We start from the raw sequence: 27469 nt of genomic DNA on the forward strand, positions 1-27469 counted from the left end.
GGAGTTTTTCACACTTCCACACCGAATCTTTGAAAACAAATTCACCAAACCAATATCCACACCCAACTCTACCACCTGGTTTTTTGCTTAGTACAAAATCCCAAACCTGAAAGAGTTTCAATTTGTATTTTGTCTGGGGCGGTAGGACTCTGATTATCCAATATTAATTTTTTTGCATTTTGCAGAGTAAGCTCCTGAAGTCGGCAAAATGGGTCTCTGCCAAAGGCGGCAGTTTGGTAGCGACGGCCCTGAAAATATTGCATGATCCCTCCAAGAGGCTAAGTCTAGTCTTTTGATAACTTTTACACATTTCTCCTCAGAGGTCATAAATTGAAATAAACCACTAGGTAAACATAAATTGTAGTTTATAAGTTCAGATAAATGAAGAGAACATAATAATAGTTTATTAATCCTGTGAAACGAACAAGTACATAGGACGAGTCAGAGAAGAATATAATCAACTAGTTTCAAATAAGTCACAAAGAAAATCATTTACACAATAATAACATACGTTAAACATTAGGAATGCTTTAAAAACTTTCTTAAATCTATTTACACTAAGAGATTTTATATAATTTGGCACAAGTATGGTTATACAATGTGATACATTGATACAATGCCGATTTTATTGGTTTTATACTTAGAGATAGATGATGTTCCCTCATTTCTTGTATGATAACAATGGCAACTATATAGTAAAACACTCGAGAATGAAAATAGAAAGCAATGTAAGAATGCCATTTTCCAAGAATAAAGTCTTGTAAGAAGTGCATTGACCCACTCTAAAGATCATGCGCAAGATTCTCTTCTGTAATATGAAAACAACTGGCTTCAGAAGAGCTTCCCTACAGAAGAATATTGTAAGACAAGTGAGCATAGACAAAGCTGTAAATATCAAACAGTGATTCCGAAGGTACGGAATTTCTGACTCTACAAATTGCAAAAAACGAACTATTAAGTTGTTTACACAAAACATCAATGTGTAAAGCTCACCCCAAATTGTTATCATTATGGATGCCCAGAAATTTAATGCAATTTTTTGCAGTAATGGTAGCAACCAGATGACGAATGTCCAAGCTACGAACAATTGCTGCTATCGAGAAATGAATACATAAGGTTTTGTCCAGCTTAACTATCAAATTATTGGTACGACACCTTATAACAAAGCATTCCAGTAAAAGCTCACACAATCCATGCAGCTCCAGAGATGTGGGGCTAGAGACGGCTACTGAGTTGTCATCAGCCAATTTGATTCTATCCACCGTAGACTGTGAGACCTGATAGATACTCAAGTTCACCACCATTTATTTCAAATTTACTGGTAGGTTATTGATAAATAGTAAAAACAGAAGTGACCCCAGAACAGATCCTTGAGGCACTCCCATATCTAACTCATCTTCACTTGAAAACTGGTCCTAAACCCTCACATGCATGGATCTACCCTGCACATAAGTGCGGGCCAGTCTAAAAATATTCCCCTGAAATCTAGATTATAACATGCATCAATAATGAATCAAAAAGTCAGACTATCGAAACAAGATAAGACTTTATAACACTCAATGAATCCCGGGCCAAGCTAGTAAAAACACTTATTTTTTCAAATCGACTTTATTGGTCAACCTAGTCATCTCCAGGAGTGATACAACGCGCCTCTGACCTTCTAACATCTTTTTTGTAGAAATTTTCGTATTTGGGTTCATTAGTGACAAATTTATTACCCTGAAGCATTCTTTTGAGGTCTGTAAAAAGCCAGTAATCAATTGGTGGGGGCCAGACCTGGAGAAAAAACTGGGTGTTCAAGCAATTAGAAGCTCAGTTCGTTGAATTTATGGTTTTCATCGATTAAGATTCAATATCTCGATACATACTCAACAAGCATCTTTTGAAACTTGGTACTAACGAAGAAAAGTAGTAATATGTCACTGGCCGTACCATCTTTGCGCCAGGTCCAGGACTTCTCTTCAATCTTGTCTTGAAACAATTGAAACTCTCCTGATGCCGGTTAGACAGCAAGTTATTCAACTCCTGATCTGAATAAACAGAAAACTCTTCTTGAACCTTGCAGTTCGATATGCAGGAATGTTCAGGACAACAGGATGCCTTATTTTGATTAAATGGATGTGATTTCATGCAACAATATTATCTCTAAGGTTAAGCGAAGATGGATCAGTAGCAAAGGATAAACAAAACAGTCACATTTGATCCTCGAGCACAGGTATTTCCTCAAAACTAAAACACAAATGGGCTGCTGGCTCCTGTTGTTGACTCCGTTTGTTTGTTGTTTTCCTACAAGTGTTGTTCATCTCAAACCTTTTTCACTGTACTGATGAGGGCCGATAGCCCGAAACACGTATCTAAGGTTAGCTCTTTTCCTTGAGGGATGTTCGTTATTCTTTTCTTTGTTTTTGTAATAATTCACTCGATATCCTTTTCTTCTTCTTAGGACACCGTCTCCCTAAGGAGGTTGGTGATCTGAATGGCTATCGTTGTACAGGAAACTGCAGCTCTTCCGTCGATGTCCGTCTGAGCCACCTACGCTGGTCTTTCAACTACGAGTTCTTAAATTTTCTCTTCGATTATTAAGCAGAGAATATTGTATTGCTCGCTTCTCAAGATACTTCCTCAAATATCGTAATTTCCTTTCCTTGATAGCCAAGAGAAGTTCCATATTCTTTACCATTTCTTGCAGAGCATTTACGTTGGTTCTGTGTTCTGTCCATGTCCAAACTCACAGATCATTCCTGTAAGCCTGTAAGCGTACATTTCGAACAGGTCGATGCGTTTTTCTGTGTTCATATGCAGGGTCTAGCTCTTGCATCTGTATAAAATAATGGGAACCTAGTTCTAAACTCAAGATTGAGGTTACGATTCGCCAGAAGTGTCTTTGTGTTGTTAAAGTTTCTCCTCGCCTGCTCGATCTTCGCCCTGACTCAAACTTTTGGATCAAACCTTTCATTTATGAGTGCGTCCAGATATCTTGAGGAAGACCTCTCCACGCAATCTCAATTATCAATTATCATACTGAAAAAGTGAGTTTTTCTACTTTTTCTTACATAGTTCCAGAACTAATTATATTTGCTATTCGTAGAATTATCGGAAGATGTTCTTTAGGCAGAAGAGTTGCTGATATTCACAGAAGAGTATGATGCTGAAATTGTTCAGATCAGTTTCAGAACAAAATACTTTCTGTAAATTAAATTCTTTATCAGAATTTTTCCTCTCGATTTCAATCGATGAATTTACAAAAAAAGAAGAATTTCTAGAAACTCCATGAGCGCAGGTATAACTCTTCTCACACATAAAAACTTTGCCAATTTTACGGAATTTGTTTCATTGTAAGACTCTCATCTCAGTTAGATTTTTTCTCCACTACAATATTTGAAATAATTTATCGACTTATAGCTACTATAATTCATTGAGAGCTATCAAATCCAGATTATTTCGATTAACGTACAGAAATCTCTAATTAGTTCATTGAAATTTTAGAATTCACAATTAACTCCTCACCAGAAACAGTACTTGAACAAATTCAAAGAAAAAACGCTAAAAATCAAAGAAAGGGAAAGAGTTATATTCGATTGACAGCAGGCGCGTGGCTATTCCAACCCCTATTGGTAGATTATAGGGGTTGGTGGTTGATACAAGCTTGCAGTTGACGTTTCTATTGGATAACGGCTGGAGTTCAGTTTAAACACAACCCCCCCACTCAACATTATTGGAGGCGTGGCTTTATAAGGGTGATTTACAGAGATCCTCCAAATTCCATCATTTCCTGTTTGAATTTCTTGGGGTGAAGAGCTACAGCTAACCGTGAGATAGTGTTTTGCGTGAAATTATATTTTGAGGTGAGTAAAGTGATGATGTTTTGAGTTTTTTTCGAATAGGAATTATATTGAGGTAAGTTCTGAATGGAATTGGCAATTTTTTTTATGAATTCTTCGAGATTAAAACTCTCAAATTTTTCGTGATGACTTTGAGTGAAAAAAAAATTAGTCCTCAAAATGAGATGGTTCGTATAAATATGATTTAAAATTATTATTCAGATAACGATTGCTTGATATTTCGATTGATAGCACTAAAATTATTTGAAGTTTATTTTTTGATATCTTTTTGATCACTTTATTCTAATAAGATATTTTTATGATGTTTTCAAGTGTTTTATTTTTTTATTGTGGACCACAAGGGGGTAGTTACCCCCCAAGATTTCAAAAATAAAAAATTTCAGAATTTTCCCAAAGACGAAGAACGAATATTTTTACATAATATGAAGCAATAATTTTTTTACTTTTCTTCAAAATAAATACTGCAGGAAAAATCGGACCTTTTTACTGTTTATATGACTTTATTATCGCTTTCAAGATTATTACTTTTATTGCACTACAAGCACGTCTATGTACGAGGTTTATTATTTTCTCTTATCTACCCGCTTTGCCGGCGTCCACCTTATTTTGCCATTTGTGATTTTTGCATTCGTCATCGGTATATACTTACCCGTTGTTTTGGGTATTATTTTCGTACCAAAACTTTAAAACTGGAGTTATCAAAGAACTGAACTGAGTAATTCGCATAGAAAAATTGTCTGTGCTGTGTTTTATGATTGAATGTGTTTCATTCAGATTGCAATTTATTTGTGAAGACTTCAGTTGTGAATTGACTATACAGGTTGTTCCTGAATTGGTACGAACGAAATTGAAAGATTCCCAGGATAATTTTAAGAAATAAAGTCCTAAAACATGGGTCCGCAAATGATTTGTTTTCGAGATACAGATGTTCAAAGTTCGAGATCTTTTCTCGTAGCACAAGATATTTAATTTAAGTTCCGCATAGATATTCAAATTTGAAGTTTTTATCATATGATATGTTAATTTTGAATACAAATCTACAGTGTGATATTTTATCTGGAAGACTGCCCTCTTCTTTCCACTAGAACTTATTTTTGGTGAACCAATGGTAGTTTAGAAAATTATAAAAAGAGACTCTGGTCCAGTACTAGACTTTTTGGTCGGTTCTTGTTACACAATTCTTCGTTAACCATCAGGAAAATTCAAATTATTATATAAGTGGGTTGTGATGAATACATTAATTATAAGTTTCGGTATTTATTTATCCAATCTGTAGAAAAGATTAATAAAGATTCGATAAACTATTATAAGCATTACAAAAAAGTAGGATTATAAAAAACACCCTATATTTCGAAAACATAGCGTTTGCGGGCCCATGTAAATTATATTTTATTCTTAAAATTATTCGAAGGAATCTCTCATTTTTCTTGGTACCTACAATTCAGGAACAATTATTGAACTATATCGATCTGCGAATGTATGAAATGATTAATGATACTGTCTACGATTATTTGAAAGTTATTAGATATAATTGAAAGTTTTTTCCTGATGGGAAAATAAAAAAAAAGTTTCTCATGAGGATATTTGAGAGTTTTTTTTTCATTCGGAAAAACTAAATTCTGCATATATCGACATCTTCAATTTACAGGATGGAACCAGGAAAATCCCTACTGACAACCGATACCAAGAAAGATTTGAGCCCAAAACCAAATCAGGTAGGTTTCGAATTATTTTGCTCATCATTTTTCAATTTATTTTGAGATACAGGTGAAAATTTGTTTTCAGCAGTTTTCATTTTATTTTTGTTGATGAAAAATAGATATAATCACCAAGTTATTGAACGAAAAATCGGTATTTTTTTCGGTTAAGATCTCTTAGGATCCTCCAAAATCGAATTTGATTATTTTTAGTTTCAGGTCAGCACAGTGATCTTATATGGAGTACCAATAGTATCTCTGGTGATTGAGAATCAAGAAAGGTTATGTTTAGCCCAAATATCGAACACATTATTGAAGCAGTTTAGCTACAACGAAATACACAACAGACGTGTAGCTTTAGGTAAAGAAACTCTCAGCCTGCTGCGAAATTCAGAATTTATCACTTAATCAGTATTATTTTGTGAAAGTTTGTTAAATTCCGTATATTCTGTTATTTTTAATGTGTATATCTATTAATGAAGAGTACATTACTGTGAACTGATAAATTCTGAACTATCATCCTATAGATCCTTGTGGATTTGAACGAAACGTTTTTTCAGGTATAACATGTGTGCAATGCACGCCAGTTCAGCTGGAAATTCTACGTCGCGCAGGTGCAATGCCGGTTTCCTCAAGAAGATGTGGAATGATCACCAGAAGGGAAGCAGAACGTCTGTGCAAAAGTTTTTTGGGCGACAATGCCCCACCAAGGCTACCAGAAGACTTCGCCTTCATGGTACATCACGAATGCGCTTGGGGCTGCCGTGGTCAATTTCTGCCATCGCGTTACAATTCATCCAGAGCGAAATGCATCAAGTGTTCAATGTGCGGTCTTTTCTTTTCTCCCAACAAGTTCATTTTTCACTCTCATCGTCTCTCAGCGAATGACAAATATGTGCAGCCAGACGCTGCCAACTTTAACTCTTGGAGACGTCATATGAAGCTGAGTGGAAGCCCACCAGAAGAAATTGTCCATGCTTGGGAAGATGTGAAGGCTATGTTCAATGGTGGTACGCGAAAGAGGCTGCTGGCTAATTCGATATCGGAGAGTCCACAGAAGCAGGCCAAGATTGAGCCTCAACCTCAGCCAATCGTTCCTTCTCCACGTATACCCAGCTGTCAAGATATTGCCTTTCCGATATCTAGAGTAGCAATGGACTTCATCTACCACAAGCCCCTAGCGTTCACTTCGTATTCGTCTTTCCCTTGGCTGAAGAGGAATCCCATTCTTTTTCCACAAGAAAATCCGTTCTTTTCGATGGAGAAGAGTTACCAATCTGCCTTCAAGCCTGTGCAGAGTATTATGGATAAATCTACTGAGGAGAAAAAGGATGAGAGTGATGACGAAGTTGATATCGAGACAACTGATGATAAGACGATGAACTGGGATCTGAAGGAAGAAAAGGTAGGATGTTTACTTCATTTTTAACTATTAGTTGGCTGTAAAATTAAGAATGGTTTACTTTCACATATTATTCAATGAGAGAAATTATTTGAAAGGGGTGGACAATTTTCATCAGAAGGACTGTTTTTGGTTCATTATTTGCAATGTGTAATCAGTATGATTGATTGGTCAATGACTAACACTTTTGACCCCCTTCGTTGTTCACGTTTTGGAATGTATAGAATTACAAAACACATCAAATTTTACAATATTATTTAATATAACCTTCCAACTGATAGAATATCCAAATCATCGAAACTAATTCTATATGAAATTTAAAAAAATGGTAGGGTCAACAAAGGCGTTATGTATAGACCATGGATATTGTGGCAGATATAGTTACATAGTCACAAAATGTTGATATTTAGAATGCCAGCTTTGAATATATTCAGTTGATTCGAAGTTGACTTGAAGAGCTTGCATTTTTGGAGTTGAAATGAAATGCGTTTGACTGAAATTCAATTTGGCTTTTAAGGATGCCACCCTGTCGGAGTAAATTAGAATTTATTACTACAAAACGACTATGAAACTATGTTTCTTTAAAATTTTTCACTGAAAAATATATGGGTGCTCTCTATGTGAATAGATTGTTGAACATTATCATAAGATTCATAGCTACTATTTTGAAACAACCAGAAGTTGAAAAATGCTGATAAACCGTATCTGAATGATAATTATCAATTTTTTTACCGCGTGATTAACAATAAAATGTTAATGAAATTTGATCTAGCCTAATTTATGATATAATGCAAAAATAGAAGTGGTGTAAAGATATTGTGATTTTAATTCAATTTTCACACTATATCTATCTTATGCGAGAGGGTGAAAATTCAATAAGAATTTACTAACATTGATTTGGCCGCAAAAGGAATCATTCAAATCATATTGCATATAAAGTGAGAGGGGCGCTACCAGTGTAAAAAATAAATTACGTTAATCTATGAAGCGAAACAGAGGGGTACTTTAGAGTAGGGTTACGCCTCGAGAGGAGGAAAATCACAGTGGTGATGTGAAGGTGATTTAATTATTGGTATTCCACGAGCAGGACAGATAAATTGCATGAGTTTCAGTTCTCCATTTATATTTTGTTGACTATTACCTCTGTTATCCTGTCTTGTTTTGTGGAATATTTCCCGAATAAACTGTTACATCACTTGTCAAACTGATTTAGAATGAAATTGCCATAGATTCGAACTGTCAGTGACGGCTCGTCAGGGTCGGCAGGGTCGGCCGGGCCGACCCAAAAATTATCGGGAAATAGAAAATAATTCTAGATATTCAATTCATTCAAACTCAATCGGAGTTATCGATTTCGATATCCAAATTCCCTCGGTAATGAATATTTCCACTCAGAACAGGAAAATATAGCTTATACCGGCTAATATTTTCTTACGGACCCACCTAATATTCGATTTCCAAAGCATCCAGCGTTGTTATTCCCTTTCATAAATTGTAACAAACCACAATCGTAAATGGTTACTTTTCGTAACATCACCCCAAACAGGTTATTCCAGAATTGTACGTAACACCGTAACATTAGGTCTGAAATGTAACACAAATGTTACAATTATACAATTGCAACCCCTGGAATGTCACTGAAAGCATCTCATCACGTTAGGTCGGCCAAGAGCCGATGGCGGAACCAGCGCTACCGAGAGCGCTACGTAAAGGAAAAGATACTACGACATACGCCCAGAATACGACCACTCAATAGAACGGCACAACAATTCGATGTAAGGTCGCTTCCCAATACACAGGGTCGGCTGGCCGGTTATCGTATTGCAGAGCGTCAAGCAGCAACTTTCCACAGTTTATTTCAAATATTTGATAATTAAATGAATGGTTAATTTATGTATTTATTTATATTTTTATTAAATTATGAGACATTATGTCTTAATCAGAAAAGAACTCATTTATGCCGTTCGATAGTAGCTATTGATTTTCAGATCATGAAAATATAATTAATATATTCAAATGAATGGTTAATTATAGGACATTACGTCTCAATCAGAAAAGAACTTATTTATGCCGTTCGATAGTAGTTAGGTATTGATTTTCTGATCATGAAAATATAATTAATATATTCCTAACTTCGAAAACATCCTGATTTCAAAAGTTCTGTAATTTTGAGGGAGAAAATTCGCGAGGAAATAAATAATTCTGCGTGCTTTTCTTGGGAAATAGACGAAACAACGGATGTTAAATGTTTTTGTCAGATGTCAGTAATTTTCCGCTTCGTTCGAGAAGGTAAAATATCCGAACGATTTTGGGGTTTTTTCGATGTTAGTAAAGGTCGAACCGCGAATGATATTTTCAATACCTTGTTGGACAATTTTAAAGATTTCAATTTAGCGACTAAATTAGTAGGTCAAACATATGACGGGGCAGCTGTGATGGCGGGGGAAATTAATGGGTTACAAGCGCGAATAAAAACAATTGCTCCTCAAGCACTATTCACGCACTGTTATGCACATAAATTGAATTTAGTGTTACAAGATTCGACCAAGAAAATCAATGAGTGTAGCGTGTTTTTTTCGAATCTTTCAGGATTTTCGTCGTTTTTCACTAAATCAAGTAAACGCACTAATATTCTAGACGAAATTTGCAAAAAAAGATTACCCTCTAGCTCGGAAACTCATTGGAATTTCAAATCTCGCGCTGTAAAAACAATATTCGATAAGAGAGAAGAATTAATTGAAGTTTTTGATCATATCAGCGACAATTTAGATGAATGGGATGATATTACAATACGTGAAGCTACCGGTCTGAGGAAAATGTTGAATGATTTCGAATTTTTGTTCATTCTCCACTCTTTTAATTTAAGTTATCAGATATAACTTATTGCAACGCCAGAATCACTTCTTTATTATCGACTCTGAAAAAATTTCGCACAGAAGATGAGTATTTCATTCGCTTATATTCAGAAGTAGAAAAACTCCCAGAAGTAATGCCACCGAGTGCTAGACGTCGAAAACGTAAAATAGATTCCGAAATTCAGCTCACGGATAATTCCTCAATGAAACGGCTTTTTTGTGAAATTCTGGTTTAAAGACATTTCATCACTTCATTTTTTGGAACTAATGAATTTTAATAAATTTGATATATACGTTCGTAATTTTCCGGAGTGTGGCCGACCCACATCTCGAGGGCACGAGCCGTCACTGCGAACTGTGTAAGATGCATAGAAACTATGCATCTATGAACAGAACAATTATCGCAATGCTGTTTCGCTTCCTACAATGCAATTATCGCTGTAATTTTCGATAATTGTTCTCCATATACATAGAATTTTTGACAGGAGGGAAATATTCCCCCGAATTAGACTCGTGCATCAAAATGAAAAAAAAATTGAAAAACTGTATTCGGTCATTTTCATTTTTGGAGAAAGAGCCCTCCACCTTCGGTGTCGGGCTCTTTCTCCAAAAATGAAAATGAACTCATGCAGTTTTTATGACAACACGCTGTCATGCAAAATAATCGGTAATTTTGATGCACTTGTGCTATTACTTACGATAATAGTTTTCGAAGAATTCCAAATATCGCTATTTTCTGCTGTAGAATTGAAGAATGTGATATTAGAGCTAAAAAGATCGATCTTATACAGCAACTCGTACCATTTATCATAATTCATTCCAAGTATACATACATACACTCGATTCCATAGAAAACTCTACGAAATAGGCAAGAATAACAAGGTCAGTTTATTCTGGGTTTCCAGTCACTCGGGAATTGAAGGAAATGAAGAGAAACATTTGCCAAGAAAGGGGCCAAACATTGGCTTAAAATCTTTCTGTGATATCAGTAAATGTTTTAGGAGAAGGAAAAAACCAAAACAGATACACTCTGGTGCAATCTATCTGGGTTGGATCATTCCAAAAACTTTTTCAAAACTGTAATATTGCGAGATCTAAGAATTATTTGGATCTTAGCAAGAATATACTACTCCTCCTTACTGGATTACAAATTAAAGAGTGTTGCCGCCTCAGGAAGGCAAGGGCGTTGATCTTTTTTTTTTCTCGGGGAAATGAAATGTGAGAAAGAAAGGTTTGATAACGAAGTTCGAAGCAGAAATGACTCATCCGATATTTTTCTGCCGTGTCGATTTTAAAGAAAAGTGAAAAAATCATTGCTTCATATTATGGAAAAATTTTCGTTTTTCGCCTTTGGGAGAATTCTGAAATTTTATATTTTGCAAATCTTGGGGGGAGTCATTACTCCCAGTATGCCGCCCTCCATTTCTACGCCCTTGACTGGAGCTGTAAAATACAACAAGTAATAGCGAGAACAGCTCTATTGGGGAGGGGGTTACAATAGACCTGCGCAATGAAACTCTATTCAAATCTACAATATATCACCATGCTGTATAGAATAATCATCTTCTGTGAGAATATCGGCCTCAAGTAAGTAGAAGCAGAATAAGCTGAAAAATACTTTGGAATCATTTAAAGAATCCTTGAAAATAGATCGACTGAAGACCTGACCAGTGAAGAAAAAAAATTAGATTACTATATATCATCGATTTTTCAACAATCGGACGTATCTACAAATTTCTGAATTTTTAGTTAATTGACTATAAATATCTAAGCATGAGTCTCTAACAGTTCAACAATCTTCATTCCATCAGAAACCCAAGGAAAAATTGAAGAAACGTACCTATCTTCTCCAATAGACCATAAGGTTGTGGTGTTATGTTTTGGATTGATTGCATTTTGTCTTTGAAATAAATAAAAATGATTTCCTTTAATTGATTATATTGAGCAATAATGAGCAAAGCCCTGACGTGACGTGAGCGCTTGTTCATTCATGCGTCATTTGTTTTTCTTTATACAGGGCATCCCAGGAGTAACTGTACATACTTTAACCAGAGGTAGAAGGCCTAGGTGAGTACGGATTGACTGCAAAAAATTGATTTCTACCTTTCCCAAGAATTTTCTTGGTTGAGTTTGCATATTCATGGGAATAATTGAGCCATCATCAGAACTAAACATACAGGCGAAATTTATTGAAACTTGGGATGTAATTGACACATGCCGAGGTCGAGTCAGAGAGATATTAATTATTTCAATATTCCAGGACCGGGCTCATTATTTCTCATTTAAACATCCCTTCGATAAGTTTGGTTCTGATGATGGTTCCATTATCTCCATGAATAGGCAAACTCACCCTGTAGGTTTCTGAGGAAAGGCAGAAATAAATTTTTTGCAGTCAATCCGCACTCGACTAGTCCTACAATACCTCTGGTGAAAGTATGTACAGTTACTCCCGGCACACCCTGTATACGTGAAAAATTTCAACTCGATCGGATTTGTAATCACGGCAATATTTTACTGTTCCAATATTTCTCGAGACCTGTGCAGTTTCGAAAATGACAAAAAACAAAATTTCGAACAGACATCTTTGCGGAATATTTGCCTATTAATGAACTTACCCGGAAAATTTCAACAAATACTGATAATTTTGAGTTTCTGAGTTCTTCTGTTCGAATATTGTCGGCCAGACGGTCATAATTGAATTTGTGGATGTTAAGAGGGATTACCACCAAGTGCCTTTCCGCGTATCGGTCCAAGTTTGGTATCCATTCATTTATCCTCTGACCAAAATTTGTACGGTGTACGAAGTTGGACCGGGTTTTTCACCATAATTTGACCCCCCTTTAACTTTGTTACTAGAAGAGGTACAAAAAAATGTTTTCTACAAAAGTTTCACGAAGTAAATTCTAACAGAAACAGAAATTCCATCAAATTTGTATGAAAAAACCAAAAGTTCGAAAAGCGTTCTGGAGTTATGGCGCTTCAGGCGTTCTGGAGTTATGGCCGAAAAAAGACACAATTTAGTTTTTCAGTGCATCAGTTGAAGAATATTTTTTTTCGTTCATAACTGCAGAACGCCTGAAGCTATCGCTTTGCGACCTTTTGGTTTTTTCATACAAATTTGATGGGATTTCCGTTTATGTCAGTTCTTAAAACACAATTTGATTTTTCTCAGTGCATCAGTTGAAGAATATCTTCTTTCGGCCATAACTCCAGAACGCCAGAAATTATCGCTTTGCGACCTTCAGGTTTTTTCATGCAAATTTGATGGAACTTCTGTTTCTGTTGAGAAAATCCTATCATTACATTTGAAATTTCGGAGTAAAATGAACAAAACAATGAACTTCTGACTTAGCGCCCCCTATCGAAAGCAGCAAAAACAAATTCATCATGACTATATTTTGTCCTCAATCAACAAGATATTATCTTTCAGACGAGATCTAATTTGCTCGAAAATGTTGAGCCAAACTGAAGTTACAGGCGTTTCAATCAGTCAGATTTCTCCCTTTCACTTACCCTTATTTGATGTCGTAAAATCGAAAGTGACAATTCAAAAAGGTAGAGAATTTTCCAAGGATTACAGTGATGATATTTTTTCTTCAACTTCATATGAAACATTTTCGAGTAAAATTCATTTTTCTACTCGGCGGTAGCTATTACGCCCCCTAGCGGTAGAGATATGAACTTCAAAACAATTTCCAGTGTGTTCTCTTGTACACTTTAGTGGTAAAATTTTTTACCGCAAGTCTCTACGATGAGTGGATCCTGAGATATAGCCGCTTACCTCGCTTATTTGCCCACCCTGTACATTATACTTATCATCTATTCTTCAGCGAAAAACGAAAAGTTACCGAAACATTTTTTGTTCATTCGCAAATTAAAAATATTTACTTTCTAGATTCTTATTGTTTATAGAAAATATGTGAAAACTCCATAAAAATCGTTGATTTGTAAGAAGAAATATCTCTAATTTCGTTTTGAGCTTAGCAGCCACGTAGTGGTGTTCCCTCTCAAGACCATTCTAGACCCAAAACTCGAAAATTATAGACATTGTAACGGAATAATCGAGTGCGCTCAAAAATGTTGGAACCTCTTTATACCAATATTGTCATTCATTTTGAATATACGTCTATTGTTTTCAGAGCAATTACCTATTCCATACATCTCTGGAATTTGCTATTATGAGTAGATGAGTTAATGGGATAATATATTTGTTTTATTACTTAACAGTTCCGTTGAGCACAAGTGATGGACGATTAACTAAAGTGGTCAATGTGATTAAGATATTATATTTTATGGGTGTGTTCGATCGACCGATATTAACAATGCCCGGTTGTAAATATAGCTCTTGAACAAACTGAAGGCCCTAGAAGGTGTGTTGAAGTCACCCTTCCCTCATTTAAAGCGCAGGTCTTTTTAATCAAATGTAATCTAATACAAGAGGCGTTCTGGTGCTTACCACGTTGAAGCAACCTTTCAGAAAGATTAAAAGTAAATATTTGAGGAGGCTTGTGTTTTTCAAAATTGCATTTGAATAATTTATTTGAATATCTGTAATTCTGTAGGTATATATTCCCGATAAATATTTGACTTCGCATATGACAGAGCGTAAATATAATATCAAGATTGACACCACATACTCCAATTGATTAAATCAGATAGGTTCTTCCATTTCTTTGAGGTGAAATCTGTGTTGACACTCGACTAAGGAAAAATGCCGTATTTTTCATTCCATTTCCACCTTCTCCCTGTTAATTTTATCACTCTTTTTTTCTTGAAATTCATGAACCAAGAATCATGTGAACGTTTGGATCAAAATCAAATGTTTTTGTGTTTTTTCTGCTCCTGAGTAGGAGTTTAAAATGGGGAAAATTACCCTGTTTTATTATTTTAACCTGATGTCTACCGTAACTATGAGTTTTTTCGATTCAGCGATAAAGCTTGTCATTTGATATAAACGACGATATCATCTACCTGAAACATTTAAAAAATGAATGGATAATTGAAGGACTTCAACAGAAAATAATGCACCAAAATCTGTATGAAATAAGCTATTGTATGATAGGATCGTAAAATAAAATCATAGCACGATCTCTATACGAAGGTAATGAAGCCTACAAAGTCGTGTTTTGAAAGCATACAGATAAAATCGCAGGTCTGAAGTTATTGAATAATTGATGCTACTGATAACTGGCCACATTGTTACTTTCATAACTGATACCACAAATAGATATCCATGTTGGACCATTTAATACTTACTATTTTAATAATTGCCATTCAATTCGAATAATAGAATCGAAAACTGAACAATTTCATTAGTATACTTTCATTTTATACTATAGAAATACCATGTTCATTGTTAACAATTGATTCTGGATAATTCAAGTTGGGTCTCTATTGATTAGAATAATAATTTCTGTTGGACAGCAGTAGGAGATTATGATAATGATCAATTCCGTTCAATATAGATTCGGTCTAATTGATAATTATAGTTTTAGTATTCGCATTATGTCGAATTCATCATGTTTGGATTAGACCGGTGCTGGGCTTTTCTATGTAAATGCACCAATCAGAAGGGAAAAGAAGAACATGTCTATAGAACATTTCTAAAGGGTGTTTTTTTAGAGCTATAGAAGTTTAAATTGCAATAAAATAACGATGGATTATTCGATTGACATAAATTTTATTTATTCCCAAGATAATCTTGTGGCATTAGATTTTAAATATGATTTCTGGCATATGACCGCCACGGCTGGCTCGGATGTAGTCCAATTTGGACGTCCAATTTTCGATTACTTTTTCCAACATTTGTGGCCGTATATCGGCAATAACACGGCGAATGTTGTCTTCCAAATGGTCAAGGGTTTGTGGCTTATCCGCATAGACCAATGACATAGCCCCACAGAAAATAGTCTAGCGGTGTTCAAGATCTTGGTTGTCAATTCACAGGTCCAAAACGTGAAATTATACGGTCACCAAACGTGTCTTTCAATAAATCGATTGTGGCACAAGCTGTGTGACATGTTGCGCCGTCTTGTTGGAACCACAGCTCCTGGATATCATGGTTGTTCAATTCAGGAATGAAAAAGTTAGTAATCATGGCTCTATACCGATCACCATTGACTGCAACGTTCTGGCCATCATCGTTTTTGAAGAAGTACGGACCAATGATTCCACCAGCTCATAAAGCGCACCAAACAGTCAGTTTTTCTGGATGTAACGGTGTTTCGACATACACTTTAGGATTAGCTTCACTCCAAATGCGACAGTTTTGTTTGTTGACGTAGCCATTCAACCAGAAGTGCGCTCCATCGCTAAACAAAATTCACTTATGAAAATCGGGAACAACGGCAATCTCATTTTGGGCCCATTTGACGAATCTACGCCTTACTTCATAATCTCACTTGATTCATGATGAATTGCCAAACCAAACTGAGAATAAATCACTTGACAACTATTAAATCGGACGCCATCTTGAACAGTAATGCTAACTCAAAGTTATATACCTCGAAAAAAAACACCCGTTATTTTGAAATATTCAACTGAAAAACCCGTGAATGTCACATCATGGTTTATTATTTCCTTTTTTATGACTTTTGAAGGAATCGTATAATAAATACGAATATAATTCGAATAAAACATTCAAATATTCAAAACTCAAAAACTATTCGGTTAAAAATAATGCATGCATGCATGAGGCTTGACTAGTTGCCTTTGAAGGTCATATATCTTTAGCTCCCTTAGTTTTTGGTGTTTTCTTCATCTTTTCATATTTTTTTTGGCCAGATATTCTCGAATATTCATCAGTTCAATTTTTTCCTACCAAAATATTGAAAATATTGGTCCAAGACGACAAAAAAAATATATATGCAAAGAAAATGCAGTAGAACTATTCTAATTCTATTGCAGCAGGGACCAGGGAATGTCATAAATGGGGCTAGAATACTCAAACCCTGAACTTTCAGTGCAGAGTCTATATCACCATTATGAAATTTGATGTCTTGATATTAAGGATCAACGACCCAAGACAAACATTCAAGTTGTCTTGGAATTGAGCTGTTATTTTGCGACTGTACAGGAGTACGTGTCTTGTTTGGCGATATAAAAAAGCAATCATGTACAAAATCAGCCTCGGTATCGACTGTTACGATGTTACCGGAGGGACACATTTACTCGTCTGACATACCCACCCTTAGGAATAAGAACTCATTTAACTTGGAATGTGTATTTATTGTATTATCGGCGCAACTAATGGTGTATCACATTACTTTTTCAATTTCAAGAATTCTCTTTCGACTTTGAATTCAACACGCAAGTTTCAATTTCAGCGTTTCAGTTGTTTAACGACTGTTCGAGAGTTTTTCGTTATTCTAGTTTTTATTTCCACAGTTAAATATTCAGGACATGAACAAAAAATTGGACAGAACTTGAGTCGCTTCTTCAAATTCGTGTAATTTTTCAATAAATTCCGCTTGAATCTTCAAACAGTTGCTGATATATCGACTTAGGTCGAAAGCGAGGGGCGAACAGATACCCCAAATCGGCCCAAGTCTGTACAATGACTGACCAACGACTTCCCATTACTTCCCGATGACTTCCCATGACTTCACGATTTCAATGATTCTCTATGATTATGATTATCCTTAATTCCGGTTGATATCGAATTATATTATTTTTTTTTAATAAAAAGTGAAAATTACTTTTTGAAAATAACCCTTCAATGCGTGGTTTTTTATAAATCGAACTCTGATCTGAAACATGTTGAGGTGTCAACTTCGTATCTTGCCTCTAGGAGTTCTGGAGCCTCGAGAAAATTATGAATTATTTTTTTGGAAAATTAAAATTTATAATCTATAATAATTTCCGAAATAATGGACTAATCGTCCAACTGTCATTATTTTTTCTTGATCTACGTCACTATATCAATTAAAAGAATGGTATGAAGTCACCATGAAGGAACTTTCACTTTTCTTCAATTTTTTAAAGTCGAAGTATTGCAAATTCGAATGAAATTTTTCAATATAAAAGTTTCGGGCGATAATGCAATTTTGCCAAGTAGGGATTGCTACCGATTTTTCATAGACCTCAAAGTTTGAGAGGAAACTGAACTCAAAATTTTGAAAAAAAAACCAGTAAAATTTGAATCTTTATATAAAAATCCTAAAATATTTGTCACAGACCCCTCAACTAAAAACGGTTTTCAAAGATCGAACTCTGATATGAAATATGATGAGAATTCAAGTCCGTATCTTGGGTCCAGGAGTTGAGGCAGCCTCGAGAAATTTATTCATTTTTATTTTGAAAATTTCAGTTTGTGACTTATAATTTCTGAAATAATGAACTAATAGCCCAACTGCCAGTATTTTTGTGATCCATGTAATCATTTCAATTGAAAGAATGGTATGAACTTTATGATTTATGGTAAAAACGTGATACCTTCGATACAATATCGATTAATCAAATTGTTGAATCGAAATACAAAATGTCAGAAGGACTTCATATTTATTTCGACAGTTTTCTATTTGTCCAATTCATGAATCAATAGAATATAAGTCGGATAAATGCATGTTTACGAAATGATTAACACTTGGTTCTATTTTCTCTTCGTTGCTATTATCCTTATTCAACAAACGAGGGATCTAGATTATTTTGATCTGTCCCATTGAAATCTTTCTAGATCTCCTCGATTTGTCCCATTAAAATCGTTCCTGTTAATCTGAAAATAATCAATGCAATGCTCTCATGCGTTTAAAAGTAAGTATGATCTGCTACACAAGTGCTACCATATTATTATCCCTAATCCCTTATGAGTTGAACGGTAATGGGAAGGGGAAAAGCTAACTTTTCCGAGTGCACAGGGAGTTTACAATGATACGGTTCCCTTGGTTACATCCCTGTTTACGTAACATATTTTGTTGTGGTAGCTGTCCCACTAAAGGGTCTTTGCAGATCAGACGATTAGGAACGACTGATATTTTGGTGCAGCGACAAATTGTCCTTTTTAAGGAAAGCTTACCTGATTTATTTTGATAAGATCATTATCTCCAATACCATTGATCAATTTATTCCGAGAAAAATAATGCCCTTGCAATTCAGGATAGACTAGACACTAATGGGGATCTTCTCCAAGACTCTAAAAATTATATTACAACAATTAAAACAATGGTAACTTTAACATAGAATCTTATTAACCTATCGAAATACACAGGTGTTTTGAATGCACTGGATTATATACCAATCAATAGTTACTACAAAAAGTAAGCAACTGATGTGAGAATGTAAATAATGAATGAGAATAAGAAACACTCCGCCAATGAATTTTAGACTTTTTGAAAGGGAATAATAGTCATGTAACTCAATAAAAACTTGTAAATTATAAAGAGGTTTACAAAAATGGGGTATGTTCTTTGAGTGTCATAGAATTAACTCGTTTCCGGGCCATTTTTTCTGAATTTATTTATATATTGTGAATTAGGTATGTATATATCTATAAAAATGTTCGAAAAATTCCTGCCTCGAATTTTCCACGAAAAAAGTTGAAATTATAATATGTGCCAAATATGGCATAACACGCGTTTGAGGAAACTAAAACATTTTACTTGTTCATATAAGTTTATTAGAAATGGGTTGTAATCCAGTGAAATAAAAGACATTACATATTTTCATTTCAAGTGAAAACGTCGAAAACAATTTCGGTCCTTGTTGAAACATAATGTAACATTGCATTCTTCACTTGTGACTTTGATTTGCAATCGGGATATTCATCTCTGTCAATCTTCGTACCATTCAGAAAAATGTCTTATATTTTCTCAACGTATTTCTGGGTCAGGTATCTGTGAGAAAGGATTTTTTCAATCCAATTGTGCCTGCAGTGGAAAACTAGCCACTAGATTTTTGGGTTAAAATTGTTCTTCTTCACAATATCCAACTAGTGCAGCACATTATATCCAGGAAATGGAAAAATGAAATTTGGCGATTTAAGCCTTTATTGCGAACTGTTCCGAATATGGCACAAGTAAACAAATGACTTTCATTAAAAAAAACGAGAAAGGTGGAAGGTATTTCTTCACAGGAATCGAAATGAGAATTACCTACTGTATAATGAATATTTTTTGTTTGACTCAAATCCTATTTTCAATGTTTTTCGACCACCAAAACAGGTGTAAGCCATCAGATGGCGGCAAAAACGCCAAGAAGCGAGTGTGCCGAATATGGAACATAATGCGTTTACGCTTTTGATCTAATTCAACTTTTCGAAAATTGCTGCAAAGGATATGTTTCAAATTTGCTACAGTATGCCGTCAGGGGTTAAGCTATGACATCTTAAGTTTAATATTACCCACATATCAGTTGAAATGTAAACCTAATGAAATCACAGCGCGGAGAAACAATTTTGGACATTCAGATTTACCATTATTTCGAAATAATGGAAAAATTCTTCCGTCTCGTTGCTTTCTGTTAAGCTGGCGTAGCATCCACTTTGAGTATAAGATTATGTTTCCGTCGTTCTCCGAAGGAGGCCATCAAAAATCCCTGTTTCGTCGCTTCAATTCCATGACGCGGGCCGAAATTCCCTTATTTTAGCCTTCAAATTATTCAGTTCCATTCGAAAAGTGTCGAATTCGAGTTACATCAAGAAAATAGAGGCTATCTAGAAGTTCAGTGTTTAGCGAATCTCGAGAAGGTAAAAAAATCTTTGTTGCGTCGAGCGCTAAACTCATCCAATGAATACTAAATGAACCTTGAAGAGTGATAATATGTTGTATTTACCCGTGTTTAATTAAGGGAGTTTCCAGACTTGGAGGGTCGAAATGAACAACATATCCTTCGCTACTGGAACACTTCAGATTGAATTAATTCTCAATTGGTATAAGGAGACGCAGATATAAGTTGAATGTTTACTGCTCCATTCGAGTTGAGCATCAGAAAGTATGATTACCAAACATTGAAGTGTTGGAGAAACATTTTTCTCTATTTCAGTATCGTAATGAGTTCATTACAGTACTAAAAACAGTGCTGTAATGAACTTATTACAGCCTTGTTTTCAGTGTCGATTTCAGAGGAAAGTAAAATATTTATTGATTCATTTTATGAAAAAAATTTCGTTTTTCGTCTTTGCGAGAATTCTGAAATTTTAATTTCTCCAAATCTTGGGGGAAGGGTGTTCAACTGCTCCCAGTACCCTCATTTCTACGCCGTTGACCTTATGGAATTCAAGAAGGATATCGAAATAAAAATTGAGAAAAGCACTGACGTGAAGTCAAGAGCTTTAGAGCGCTTTTAGAAAAAAACATAAACCCATATTAGTTCTGAGGTCTCCAATAACTTAATATCCTGAAAACTGTGAGGAATTTGAATTACCCGAAAAATTTGGAGAAATATCGTTGATGGAAAGTTTAATCGTATTTTGAAGACGATTACAGACCTGTCCGCCTCCAACAGTTCCCGAAAAATGCTGCTTTTTTTCGAAATTCTTGAAAACTACATTTCCAATATGAAGAAGAACCTATCCACAGTCAGGAAAAAAATAAGAGAAGCAGTTTATTGTCTTTGCTTTCCTGTTAGGGGTGTGCCCCATCCATCAGAAATTATTAATTCCAACATAGGATGTTCTGTACATTTTCCACTGAATCCAAGGGTAGATCCACCTGCCTAAGCCGATAGCCGTGAAGAGTGTAAACACAGGGGGATGATTATATAGTTCTTACGAGTAAATGAAAAGCGATTATAATGAACTGGATGGCACAATGAGATTTAGCGTTTGTTTAATACGACAATAGATTAAAATTACAACGTTTCTATAGGCGTATGAATATTTAAAAGGACCGAACTGAGTTTAGACAATGGCAGTTTTGAATTAACATGGCTCTCAGTTCCTGACTGTGCCGCTGGCAAGACGAAAAATATCTACCGAACATGCTTCCTCTATTCAATCAATGATCATCCCTCGGATCTGGTCTTTTGAATTATTAATTGGCGTATCTACTAGCGGATCAATTGGGTTGGATCTCTCTTGAGTTATTTCTTTTAGAATATTTTCAAAACATCACAGTAACATACACAATAAACTTTGCAGGAAAAGTCTACGTAAGGATAATGACTAACATTAAATCGTTAGTTTCTATAGGTATACTGAGAAATTCTCAGAAGTTTTATGTTCATCAAAGGTATATGAAAGATTCTTATCGAAATGAAGTACCAGAAATAAATTCTACGTATCCGCTTCTCGGCACTTGGAAGTCTTTCTGAAAAATAAAAGATTTTTTACAGTTATAATGTGGCAAATGAATATATTTTTGCTCCATTTTCCCCTAAAGACCTTATTTTACCCAATTATGACAGGCCAATTGAAAAGTCGCCGGTCTACCATATTAAAACATATTTTTTTGGCAAAATTCGATTTTATTATTCAACATAGTTGCCTTCGAGGGCGATACAGCGATTATAGCGATCTTCCAACATTTTGATACCATTTTTGTAGTACAATTCGTCTTTCGCTTCAGAATAGGCATCAGTTTCGGCGATTACTCCTTCATTGGCGCTAAATTTCTTCCCAGCGAGAATTCTTTTGAGGTTTGAGAACAGGAAAAAGTCGCTAGGGGTCAGATCTGGCGAATACGAAGCCCAATTCATGCAATTTTGCCATTGTTTTCATTGATTTATGTCAAGGCACATTGTCTCGATGAGACAGCACTTTGTTTTTCTTCAAATGAGGCCGTTTTTTGAAGGTTTCATCCTTGATAATAACGCTATATAATAATCACTGTTGATGGTCTGGTCCTTTTGGAGGTAATCAATGAAAATTATTCTTTGCGCATCCCAGAATACTGATGCCATATCCCTGCCAACTGACTGTTATGTTTTCCTCGCTTTGGATTCGGTTCATCGTGTGCAGACCACTCAGTTGACTGTCGATTGCTCTGGAGTGAAATGATTGAGCCATGTTTCATCCATTGTCACATATCGACGCAACAATTCAGGTTTATTGCACTTAAACAACTTCCAACACTGCTCAGAATCAATAACATGTTGTTGCCTTTGATCGATTGTTAGCTCGCGCGGCACCAATTTTGCACACAGCTTTTTCATGTACAAATATTGGTGAATGATATAATGTACACGTTCAGATGATATCTTCACAATGTCTGCTATCTCGATCAACTTCACTTTAAGATCATTCAAAATTATTTCGCTTACTTTTTACTCAACATACCAATCAATGATGGTTGATTCTCCTGGTGCAGAGCCCGGAAACTCTTCATCAAGCCAAGATTCTGCTTGAACTATATTTTTTCCCTTCGAAATGCAATATTTTATCAGCACACGAAATCCTTTTTTTTTCCATCTGTTTTCAAATAACAAAAGTAGCTACACTTACAACGCGATATCTCACAAACTAATGGTCGGACTGCTGTTAAATTTTGACACCTATCGTTGGAACTAACCTAAAATCATACGGATTTAATACTAGCTCTGCCATCTGTGCATAAGAACGGGGACTTTTCATTTGGCCTTATAGGTGATACCTAAATTATGAACATTCAGAAGAAAAGAGAAAAAATTAAAAGTAATTCAGTGATTGTAGGAGTGAAGAATATTTGAAATGAATGATTTGTAGCGAATATTATACACCAATAGAGGGTTCTGGAATTTCATCAAGAATAACAGAAAGCATGAAATAATAAAAGATAATTAGTAATCCATAAGTATTGAAGACGGTGGCAAAAGTTGAAACAATTATTTACACGATAAGACAAGGCAAAATGACTTGGTGTTTGGTTGATTGTTTGCAAAAAGGATTGAAATAATTAAAACATCTTGGAGAAGAAAGGAAATTAAAAAAAAAACGTTCATATTATTGAAGGAAGCTACCTAGGATGTCAGTAGTTTTTTTACGAAGTATTTTTCTTGGTATCATATGTAGAGAAGAAAAAGCAAAATCAAAAAAACTCGATTTTTGATTGATTGTTTGTGAAGAAAAATTGTATGATTAAAACATATTTAAAAAGAAGGAAATAACGAAAGGAAAAACGTTTAGAGTATTGAATGAAGATAACCAGAATGCCAGTAATTTTTTCACCAAGTGTTTTTCATTGTATCATATGTCATCGACCGATATGGCAGATATGAATAATTCTTTTCCAATTTGGAACATAAGGCGTGATGCGGATCTACCACCTACTGTTTCCACAATTTAATTGACTGACTCAACCCCTCGAGGGACATGGTGAAGTCAGTAGATAAAATTCGAGCCGAGCTCTTATCATAAAAGAATTTCACGCATACAGCCATTGATTTGAATGGGAGACACCCTTATGTTAACTACGTTTATATGGTATCGATTTACGTGACAGATAGCATGAATTATTGAAGAATATGCGCTGGTTGACGAAATCAAAATAAAGAATGGTAATTGTTCAAGTTTCCCGTGTTTCCTAGATTTTATTACAGCTGCAATTTGTTGTAGTGAATTGTTTTTGTTGTCCTTTCATGTGGTATTGAAGAAAAAACATCGTATTGGCTAAATATTCCGACAATTGCGTATCTTACTCTAAAATTTAAACTGTTATGAATACTCTGTTGGTCCGACTAGAAATATATGAAAAAATCAGCTTCCTTAAAGATATGTTACCCCTAAATCTTCAATGTCGTAGGTTTAACCTATAAAATTATATACTTATAGATAATTATAGCTTATTTTCGAAATTTTTGGAAATCTTTCACTGAAAACGATTTGAATATGGATCCATTACGACTGAGAATGACGACAACATCGTAAGATGATAAAAATTCTGAACCCTTCCTCATACCTAACAGGCAAAGTGAAAAGTCCCCGGTCTACCATAGGAAAACACATTTTTTTGGCAAAAGTCGATTTTATAATTCAACATAGTTCTCTTCGAGGGTGATACAGTGATTATAGCGATCTTCCAACTTTTCGATTCCATTTTTGGTGTTGAATTTATTTCCAGCGAGGATTCTTTTGAGGTCTGAGAACAGGAAAAAGTTGCTGGAGGCCAGATCTGCGAATACGGTGCATGCAGAAGCAATTCGAAGTCCAATTCATGCAAATTTGCCATTGTTTTCATTGATTTGTGACACGGGGCATTGTCTTGATGAAACAGTACTTTTGAGCCGTTTTTTAACGGTTTCATCCTTTGAACGACCCAATAACGCTATATTATATTCGCTGTTGATAGTCTGGCCGTTTTGGAGGTAACTAATGAATATTATACCTTGCGCATCTCAGAATACTGATGTCATAACCGTGCCAGCTGTGCTGTGTTTATCCTCGGTTTGGATTCGGTTCATCGTGTGCAGTCCACTCAGCTGACTGTTGATTTGACTCCGGAGTGAAATGATGGAGCCAATTTTCATCCATTGTCACATATATCGACGCAAAAATTCAGGTTTATCGCACTCAAACAGCTTCAAACACTGCTCAGAATCATTAACACGTTGCTTTTGATCGATTGTGAGCTCCGCGGCACCCATTTTGCACACAGTTTTCTCATGTACATATATTCGTGAATGATATAATGTTCACGTTCAGATGATATATTCATGATGTCTGCTATCTCGATCAACTTCACTTCACGGTCATTCAAAATTATATTGTAAACTTTTTTGATTTTTCCATCGGTGACAGCCTCTTTTGAGCGTTCACTGCGTTCGCCGTTTTCGGTGCTCAGTTCATTACGTTCAAACTTAGCATACCAATCAATGATGGTTGATTTTCCTGGTGCACACCCCGGAAACTCTTTATTAGGCTAAGATTTTGCTTCGACTGTATTTTTTCTCTCCAAAAAGCAATATTTGATCAGCACACGAAATTCTTTTTTTTACTTTTTTTTCAAATAACAAAAGTGGCTTCACTTTGAGCACGAAAATAGCCTAGAGAGATACACCCACTACTTAACCCAATTCGTGCTTATAGTAGCAGGTTCAAACCCTGCCACTACTGGGTTGAGGAATCATTGAATCTTAGTGATAACACAAACTTATAATATGGTGGTGTGAGAAAGCATTTCTCTAGGACAAAACTCTTCCGCCCACTTGAGTCAATCAAAATTGACCTCAAACTTACAACGCAATATATCACAAACTAATGGTCGGATTGTTGTCAAAATTTGACACATTTGAAGGTTGGTTTTATCTAGAAATCATTATGATTTAATACTAGCACCGCGATCTGTGCTTCAGACCGGGGACTTTTCAATTGGCCTAATATACAGAGTGTTCCTAAATTAGATCATTAAAAAATATGGACCCGCGAACGATTTTTTTCCGGAATGCAGGGTGTTTCTTGTAGTCCTACTTTTTTGATTATTGATTATACCGGTTTATCGAATTTTTATTAATTTATTCTACAGATTCGGTAAATTGTGAGTACTGAAACTTTTAAGTTATTTATTCATTACAGCTTACTAAGTGGATATTTATGGTAACCTGATTTTACTTGATTGACTGTTCTGGTAGTTAAGATTTCACCTTCGTAGAGAGGGCCGCTAGGAAAAAAATGATGGGTACTTGTCATCTTATTTTTTTATGTTTTATCTGAATCCGAGAGATTTCCCACATTTTTCCGAACACCTTGTATATTTTACATTTTAATGAATTCGATAACCTTCATCAATTGAAATTTATTCGATATCATATTTAATTATAGACTGTGTTGCTGAAATTCTAAGTTGAAATAATCTTCCACGATAGATACCGATAAAATCGATCCAGATCAGCGGTGCATGAGTTTCATTTAATTTCAGGCTCGACTAACAGCTACTTTAATTTTCGTGGGGATCTCGGTGCTGAAAAAAGGTCACCAGTTGACATTTGCAAATGTTTCGTAGGACACTATTAAGCCGTTTCTAGTTAAATAATATAACAAGCGAGTTGAATGTCTAGGGATTGCGTTTTACTCAGAGCTAGGGGAGGTGTTCCTGCCTGAACTGGTTTAGTTTTTGCGGCATTTGAATCCATTATACGATCTATAGGGTGGAACTCTCACTTTGATGTCTTCCATTGTTTGGAGAATTCATCTCGATGAATATCAAATGAAAAATACAGACAGTTGTAGAGAGGTATTCAAGAGAGAGATAATTTTGACTATAACGGCAGACTTTATTCTTACTTACGTCAATGGACTAGTTTTCATTTTTTTGTTAAGGATCAATTCTAAAAATTTAAGTAAAATGAAACAAAAATGTGGAAGAATCATTGAAATATCTCTAGAAATGAAAAAGTTATGGGACTTTGAAGTTGCGCTTGGAAAAATAATTTCATAGTCTAGTGTGTGACGTCACGCCACTTACACGAGGCGACTGGTATTCGCAGAGTGCTTACGAATTCATTGGTGTACAATCACTTGTGCCGCTCGTGTCGTGTTTTGTTCGTTACACGATGGCTGAAATAAACAAAAATCCTACAAATATTGTATTGTACCTATGTGTGCAAGCACAATTAAAAACCTCATAAATTGTTTTTTCATGTACCAAATGACATGAATCAAAGGAAGAATTGGTGCAAATTAATGAGGCGTAACTTAATTGGACCTAAAACTACTTCATATGTGTGTGAAGATCATTTTGATGTACCTATCAGTACTAGCTGTCTATTTCTGATAATAAAAATACTAAGGTGTAAGTTGGTTTGAAATAAGTTATTGAGTAAAAATAA

The 27469-nt window shown here is 35.2% G+C and overlaps 1 protein-coding gene across 1 annotated transcript in view; it reads left to right on the plus strand.

Moving 5' to 3' along the window:
- Positions 1–27469, plus strand: part of LOC123686156 (SKI family transcriptional corepressor 1 homolog-B) — a 56026-nt gene that overhangs the window by 21951 nt on the left and 6606 nt on the right. Inside the window, exons 2-5 of the mRNA XM_045626157.1 lie at positions 5491–5557; positions 5759–5900; positions 6100–6944; positions 12481–12483. Coding sequence (XP_045482113.1) covers positions 5491–5557; positions 5759–5900; positions 6100–6944; positions 12481–12483 — 1057 coding nt within the window. The remainder of the gene's footprint in view (positions 1–5490; positions 5558–5758; positions 5901–6099; positions 6945–12480; positions 12484–27469) is intronic.

The sequence above is a fragment of the Harmonia axyridis genome, chromosome X (assembly GCF_914767665.1).
Source record: "Harmonia axyridis chromosome X, icHarAxyr1.1, whole genome shotgun sequence".
NCBI classification, from domain to species: Eukaryota; Metazoa; Arthropoda; class Insecta; order Coleoptera; family Coccinellidae; genus Harmonia; species Harmonia axyridis.